The following is an 8,117-nucleotide window of genomic DNA, read 5'->3' on the forward strand; positions in this document are numbered from 1 at the left end:
TTTACATTAAATGCATTTTAAATACAAACCCATCTTAATATAAAATTAAACCAAGCCCTCGTTTTCAGCTCCCTAGACATTAATCTAAGCATTTAAAATGAAGCACTAACATTATAGAAATATTTACTTGCTTCTGGAGTTTGAAAGGAAACCAAAGCCCTGGGCTGAGAGGGTGGCCAAGCGGCAGAGTGGAACTGAGGTTGCTGAAACTCCTTTTGACATTGGTGGCTTCCTCTCCAGGTGCAAGCAGAAGATCCTCCTGATCTTCATATTATTAAGTCATGTAAGCAAATTGTTTACGCAGAGCTGAGAAAGTGGTTGGGAGCTTGGGAAGGGCTGGAAAACTTCCCTTCCTCTTCCATTTTGTAACTGAAAACAAGGGATGAAGGGATGAGCTCTGCTAGTCCTAAAATCTTCATGAATGTGGAAACCAGGAAGAATCAGTTCACTTCTCTCACTGTGAGCTCTCCTTTCTTTAATGAATCAATTCTATAAGTAAAACGTGTTTAAGTGACTTTCATATACGTGTGCATGCAACTAATTCGGGGTAGTTTTATTTAACTAGTGAAAATCGACCTTAAAATGTTGGGTTTGTGCTATTTAGGTTGAATTCCACTTTTCCATGAAGGTGGTTTGGTGGTAAAGAAGAACCATTCCATGCTGAAACGGGGGCTCAGGATTTTACCCTCCCTTCAGAGCCATCCTGTCTTCCTCTCCACAGGGCCCAAAGCGTCATGAGCTGCAGAGATGGCCTTCCAGCCCCACAGTCCTTGTCCCACCCTGGTCCTTCCTCATCCATCCAAACCCACTGTGCTGTGCCAGCCATGCCTCTCCAGACCTCCTGAGCTCTGCTGGTGCCCAAATAACTCTGAGTACCAGCACCCACTCAGCTGTTGCTGCCATGCCGAGATAGTTTTTACTAACAAAACCAATTAGCGCTGCTCAGTTCCTCTCCAGATGGCTTTTTGGCTTCGCTTGCAAGACCAGATGTAGCTGGGAGCAGAGCTCCTGGCCCTGGGCCCGGTTCTCCTGCTTTGGTCCTAGCAATATCTGTCTCATCTCAAGCCCATGTCTTGGGACCATGGAGGTCCTCCAGTGCACGCTTGGCAAGAGCTTCTGGGAGGGCCCCAAAGCTGCTTTCAGCTTTATATCCCTGATGACAAGAAGTTTGGTTTTTAGCTAAACTGAACCTATGAAAAGCTGCTCCTCATTCCCAGGGGCATCCCACACTGCCATCAAGATTATGCGACATCCTCGGACTGGGAACAGCAGGATGGAGCAGGACGTGAATTTGCCCATTACTTTTATTAGGACAAGGAAAAGCAAGAGGACATTGTGTCCCACAGTTTACATCTTTCCTATAGGTTCTGAGGTCACATGTGTCCCTCACCATGGGAATGTCTTCATGACATGGGCCAGCTCTTGCATGGAGAGTAGCAAGCCTTGTGCAAGACCGTCTGGGCAAGAGTTATCTCCTCAACTTTCCTGTAGTCTTTGGGGAGGAAGAGGTGTTTTTGGAGGATCCTCCATCTCAGCCAACTTCCAGCTTGGCCTGCTGGACATGCCCATGGCTTGAGAGCTAAATGGTGGCCCAAAATTCACTTCTCATAAGCCTCACGTGGTGCTGCTCACGTCAGCTCCTCTGCCAGGGCTGCAGTGGTCTCATAGCCTAGGAGGGTCCTTGCAGGATAGAGAGTGACTGTGCCTGGTTCTCTCCTTCCCAGTGGTGGTGGGGCTGGAGTAGACTCATCAACCACTCTGGTACTTCCATCGCATCAGCCATGCTCAGCATCGTGGTGTGGGTCTGTCCCAGGGCTGGGGCCAGTTTGCTACTGGGAGGGTTTCAGGTGTCTCCTAGTTTCTACATAGGCTTAAGGGGTTCAGCAGCAGGGCAGTGAGAGCGACAGCTAGGGCAGGGTGGCCTTGGTGGTCACAGTCTGGACGCGGCAAAGCAAGTACCCAAGGGCAGCAGGACCTGAGCTCCATGCAGAGCTGCTGGAGGTGTCTTGCAGCCCAGGATCGTAGCCCAGGATCCAGGCACCTGTCAGAGCCGTGGTCCAGGGCAGGAGCGAGGGGCCCATCCCTGAGGGTGCCAGCAGCGAACTGTGCTATTGGTGCTGGCCTGGTAGTGGGTGCAGGACCACTCACTCCTCTCCTGGGTGCTCCCCAACTGTCCACTTGGCCTTCACATCCCGGAAAGGTGTGATGTCCTCATAGGTGGCCATCTGGTCCACTTCCAGGCCCTGCAGCAAGAACAAGGAGACTGAGACACAGAAGGGGGACCATGGCTTAGGACCTGTTGGAACCCCCAGTTGAGAACCCGTCTCCAAGCTATTCCACCAGGAGTTGGGGCAGCTTCTGAGAGGAGAAAAGATGGAAGTAGATGGTTGAATGTGCTCAGAGCGTGGCTTTATGGTTGATGTGCAACAGGTACTTGGGGGGAGATGCCCTGATGAGAGGACTGGTGGTGCCTAGCAGCCACGCAGCAAGGGCATGACCCCCTGTTCCAAGGCTCAGATCGATATTACAAAGGCATTTCTATAATGAATGCAGTATTACCTCATAGGTGTGGTCCTCCTCTGGGCTTTCCTTGCTTTCACCCTGTGCAGAGGAGAATCACAGGTTGGGTGTCACCAGGATCCCCCATCCCCAGCCTCATCCCCCCAGCCCAGGTCCCTCTGCTTCCACAGGAGAATCCATGCAGTTCCTCACCCCTCCTTTTAGATATTTATTTTCCCATACCACAACCCCAAACCTGGTGCCTGCCCATAGCGATCCCTGCAGTGTCCTGCCCCATGGGATGTCTCCTCTGCTGGAAATACCATCACTTACTTTATCTAGGAAGAGGAGCATGGGGATGCTGATAAAGACGACCAGCAGGATGGACTGGATGATGATGATGGCATCTTTCAGTGTGTTCCTGTTCTGAATCTGCTGGATATTGCTGTGACCTGGGAGCAGCAACACAGGGAGAACCCTAAGTCCTACCTCTGTGACAGGCTTCTGGGGAACAGGGAGGACCTTGGCATGGCCACAGGTTCGTGTGTCAGCAAAGCAGATTGGAGGAAAAAGATTACGTACTTTCCCCCTTGGGAGAGACCAGGGCATTGCAAGCTTGTCCCCCTTGGGACAAGCTCTGGGATGAAGCACCTTGGGAAGGACCTACCACTGGCCAGGACCAGGAGAAACCTGGTTTATTAGGGCAATGCAGTCTCTGGGATGGGTTTCTGTACAGATGTGCCAGGGCGAATTGGAGAGGGTTTATTCTGCTACTTGGTGGGTGGGAACAAGCAAATAAACCTCTGCAGTGCCATGGGGTGCCTACAGTTGTCTCTGAAGGGGTTCCATCAACATGGGGAGAGATAGGAGTACAGGAACATGATGTGAGGTTTGCGTGAAGTGGAAAAGGCTGAGAGAAGGAGAAGGAGCATCTCCTGGGGTGCACGAAGGCTGAGGAGCTCCTACTCACCCATGACTCTGAGCTCTGTCCCACACAAGTGTGGCTGCTTCTTCTCCGCCGTGAGGTTCTTGCTGTCACACACATAGATGCCATTGTCCTTGTAGGTGATCTTGAAGATGGTGAAGTTAATGAGTTTGTCTTTCCTCACGATGCTGTAGTGGGAGCTGTTGTGATCCAGCTCGTAGAGGTCATCGCTGTCCTCCACCAGTTTGTACCACTGCATTCTATGGGGCTCCTGGGTGTAGCAGATGAAGTGGACAGGCATGTTCTTCTTGGCCGCCACGTAGCGCGGGTGCTGCTGCACCATGGGGCACCTACCATCTGCCAGGGGCAAGGGTGGTCACAGTGGATAAGGACCGGGCAGTGTCAGAAAAAAGCCACTCCTAAAAGAAATCTCAACCTCTATTGAATCAAGAGCTCTCTGTTTTCATTGATTAAAGTGCTTTGAGTGTTCAGCTTTGTTTTGTTGAATCATCACCCTTAGGTAGAGATCAGATACATTTGGTGAAAACATGCTTTTAATGGAAACTCCAGTTTTCTGTGAGAACGGCTTCACTGGGATGCTTTCTGCTGCTCCTGCCCCTCTCTAAGTACCTCCTTGCCCAGGGAAGTTGTGACTGCCACATCCCTGGAGCTATTCAAGGCCAGGCTGGATGGGGTTTTGAGCAACCTGATCCAGTGGGAGGTATCCCTGCCCATGGCAGGGGGAGGGAACTGGAGGGGCTTTGAGGCCCTTCCAACCCAAACCATTCTATGACTATTGATGGCAAAGGTGTCTGCTCAGGAACTGGATGGGCTTTGAGGTCTCTTCCAACACAAAGCCTTTGCTAGCACAGCCCCATCTCCCCAGCTGGCTTCTCTCATGCATCTATATTTTTGTGTGTTTTGCTGTATTTTGTATTTTCACTTGTGTTTTGGTTCCAGAGCTGGTGAGTTTGAGGGCTTGTTTGAATTGCAGAGTTCATACTTAATACCCCGTGGGTGGGAATGGCACAAGTGTGAGCCAAGTGCCCTGTCCCAGGCCACATCCTACTCATATAGCGCACTCTTCAAACGCAGAGGAAAATCATGTGTGTTCTTAGGAAAGACAAAAGGGATCCAGAGGGAGAGCTATGCGTGGGGCTGGGGAAATGCCACAGGAGATGTCACATCTGGGGATGGATGGCAGGTGATAGGACATATTCAGCTCTGCAGTGGACAGGCATCTTCACGGCACAGCCAGTGGGGATTGGAGGGACCCTGGGGACACAAGTGGGGAAAGAGCCCAACACGTCTGAAAGGTTACCTGTGCTGTTCCTGGTGCTGTTATTGTCTGCTGAGATCCCACCTGGAAGACAGGAGAAGGTCCATGAGATAGTGGCCCATGAGATAGTACTCATGTAGAATCATACAAACATGGAATGGTGTGGATTGGAAGGGACCTCAAAGCCCATCCAGTTCCAACACCCCTGCCATGGGCAGGGTCACCTCCCACTCAATCAGGTTGCTCCAAGCCCCATCCCACCTGGCCTTGAACACCTCCAAGGATGGAGCAGCCACCACTGCTCTGGGCCAGGGCCTCCCCACCCTCATCATGAAGAATTTCTTCCTAAAGTTTAATCAAAATCTTCTCCCTTCCAAATTAAAGCCATTCTCCCTTGTCCTATCACTCCAGACCCTTCTAAGAAGTCCCTCCTCAGCTTTCCTGGAGCCCCTTTCAGTACTGGAAGCTGCAGTAAGGTGCCCGTGGAGCCTTCTCTTCTCCAGTCTGAACAATCCCAACTCTCTCAGCCTGTCCTCAGATGGGAGGTGCTCCAGTCTCGGATCATCTCTGTGGCCTCCTCTCGACTTGCTCCAACAGTTCTGTGTTCTTCCTATGCTGAGGGCTCCAGAACAGCAGGGCTCCAGGTAGGTCAAGTTCACCTAGAATGTCCCACATGGGATGTCATGTAGCATATGGGACAGAATGCTTGAGACCGCTAGCCAGAGCTCTACTCAGAGGACTCAGAGAACTGGAGATTTGGGTGTAGAACCCTTCTATTTCCATCCCATCTCCTGAATGTTCTCTAAGCTGCTTCCTGGGTGATGTCCCAGTGAATCTTGCCTTTGCTTTTAATGTACCCCGAGACCGGCACCTTTCAGAAACAGGTTGGACAGACTCACACCTCTTTGTTTATGCTTTCCATTCTCAGAACTAATCACAAACACTTGCCCTGCTGGGACTTCCCTGGGCTTGGAGCCCCGTGCTGGCCAGATCAGGTTCCCAGACTCGGAGACCACACGGCCCCACTGATTCAAGCGTGCCATGGGAGCTGTGATACAGTGCAGGAAGCGGTAAAAGGTGGGGACCACCCAACACCCATGGGTGCCCCTGCCCACAGCTCCAGTGCCCCTGTGCCTCAGTTCCTCTTGCTGCAGCTGGGCAGGAAGCACCGGCCCTGTTTACGGCACCGCTTCAACGCCCAGCTCCATCCGCTTGATCAATATTTGCCAAACCTCTCTACAAGAAGCTGGCATGGAGGTGGGGACTGCACCACCCCCTGACACATCAGGGCACCTGCAAATCTAACGTGTAGAAGAATAAGGAAGGTTCAGTTCCTCAGCCTGAGCTTTACCCCGAGCCTTGCTACCCTGCTGCAGACCTTCCTGCCCCAAAGAGCAGCCCAGGAACGACCTCCTGGCTCAGCCGTGGGCTCTCCTTTGTGCCTCAGAACTTCTTCCAGGTACATGCTTTCATGTTCACCTTCAGCACCTACATTTCTGTAGGCAAACTCTCTACTCCAGCCTCCTCCTCCTCAGTTTTTCTGAGCTGGAGATGTGTGTGGAGTATGTGTCCCTGCCACCTGTGGTCCTGCTGGCCAGCCGGGACACAGCTTTGCTCTCCATGTTTTGGTGATGTTTCCAAAGGAAGACCAGGCTGGTCCCTCACCCTGAAAGCCCTCACACTCCTCAAAGCCAAGATTTCTATTGCAACCATGGGTGGGCTCCTCTTCCCCATCCTCCCTTGGAGCCATAATGAGAGCCAGGATGAAACCCTTCAACCCTGAATCTGTGCTGCACATGGGTGGCCACCCAACAGAAACCCTTTAAATGCCCTTTCTCCTGAGGGCATGAGCTGAGCGTGGGACCTGCTGCAGGTCTTTGTGGTTGTCCCTGCACCAAAGAAGAGGGGATGGAAGGGGACAGGAGCTGTGTTCTGGGTTTGGCTTCTGCTTCTCTGCAAAAAACAGCACAGAGATGTTCATGCAGAGCCCCCAGATCCCCCCCAAAAGCCATTTTCCACCCATTTGTCTTCTGCTCCTGGGTTCTGAACCCCATGGAGCAAGGGGATGTAGCTTGACCACGGCCTCAGCAATATGCCAGCCCCATCCTCAGGCCTCTGAGAGAAATACATGGTGAAAAACTCCAACTCTTCTTTTCTGCCACCTGCAACCACAGCCAAACACGCTCTGTACCCACTCGGCACTAGAATCCTCCAGCCATCTGCTCCAGAAAGCTCCCATGCTGCAGGGCAGCATAGTTACATCCGATCTCTACACTCCAATGGGAAGCAAAACTCAAAACCAACTTAAAACCCGAGGCAGACACCAAGCCCTGAGCCCTAGTGAGTCCTCCCTGGCTCTGCTGCACGCGGGGCTGTTTTCCTGCACAAAGCAGGACCAAGAGCAGCGATTGCAATTGTTAAAACCAATGCATTTCAAGCCAGACCTGGATGGAGTCCCTGGTTGCAAGGAGCAACACACATCGCCTGGATGCAGGTTCCCTTGCTCTGAAATGCAAAGCCTCTGTTTCATGGAAGCATGGAATGGTTTGGGTTGGAAGGGATCTTAAAGCCAATCCTTTTCCACCCCCTGCCATAGGCAGGGACACTTCCCACTGGATCCGGTTGCTCCAAGCCCCATCCCACCTGGCCTTGAACCCCTCCAGGGATGGAGCAGCCACCACTTCTCTGGGCAACCTGGGCCAGGGCCTCCCCATCCTCATCATGAAGAATTTCTTACTAATGTCTAATCAAAATCTTCTCCTTTCCAATTTAAAGCCATTCTCCCTTGTCCTATCACTCCAGGCTCTTCTAAAAAGCCCCTCCCCAGCTTTCCTGGAGCCCCTTTCAGACTAGAAGCTGCTGTAAGGTCTCCATGGAGCCTTCTCTTCTCCAGTCTGAACAACCCAACTCTCTCAACCTGTCCTCAGATGGGAGGTGCTCCAGACCTCGGACTATATCATGATGCCTACCTGTGACCAAGGACATGAGCCAGAGGTTTGCCTGGAGCACCCAGAGCCTTGTGCTAAGAGCAGCCATCCTTCAGTTCAAATGGCAGGGAATCATCCAGTCACCAGCCCTCACTTCTGCAAAACACAGAGGATGCTCTGGCCAGATTGTCCTCTGTACCTAAAAATGGTAAAGCTACTGCTACGAGACAGCCCCTTTCCTGCTCATGTAAATCCTCCTTGATGGGGACTTTCCCCCTGGGGCAGGTTTTGAATGCAGTGCAGACGCTGGGGAGGCCACTGCCTGTGCTCCGGGCACCATCCAGCCTTTTGCGCTGTGCTCATTGTGCTGGTGTTATTTGATGGTCACAACTGGTGTAGATCTACACCAGAACTGGAGATGAACTCATCTGCAAAGCACTCAGTGATGCAAACCCTGGGCTGAGCACAGGGGATGTGCCCAGCAAGT

The 8,117-nt window shown here is 52.0% G+C and overlaps 1 protein-coding gene across 1 annotated transcript; it reads right to left on the reverse strand.

Moving 5' to 3' along the window:
* CD79B (CD79b molecule) lies at positions 1–7,847 on the reverse strand. The gene is made up of 6 exons (XM_009567291.2): positions 7,673–7,847; positions 4,746–4,787; positions 3,470–3,781; positions 2,833–2,951; positions 2,560–2,601; positions 1–2,243 (listed from the first exon to the last, which is right to left on the reverse strand). Exons 1-6 carry the CDS (start codon positions 7,737–7,739, stop codon positions 2,145–2,147), a joined length of 681 nt encoding a protein of 226 aa, XP_009565586.2. The 5' UTR covers positions 7,740–7,847; the 3' UTR covers positions 1–2,144.
* Positions 7,848–8,117: the final 270 nt, after the last annotated feature.

This window comes from Cuculus canorus, chromosome 25 (assembly GCF_017976375.1).
Source record: "Cuculus canorus isolate bCucCan1 chromosome 25, bCucCan1.pri, whole genome shotgun sequence".
Classification (NCBI taxonomy): Eukaryota; Metazoa; Chordata; class Aves; order Cuculiformes; family Cuculidae; genus Cuculus; species Cuculus canorus.

Coding starts and splice junctions, on each gene's coding strand:
- CD79B (XM_009567291.2), bottom strand. CDS start 7,739: ATGGCTGCTCTTAGCACAAGGCTCTGGGTGCTCCAGGCAAACCTCTGG. Junction 2,952..3,469: donor GACAGAGCTCAGAGTCATGG/GTGAGTAGGAGC, acceptor TGCTGCTCCCAG/GTCACAGCAATATCCAGCAG. Junction 2,244..2,559: donor AGGAGGACCACACCTATGAG/GTAATACTGCAT, acceptor TTCTTGCTGCAG/GGCCTGGAAGTGGACCAGAT.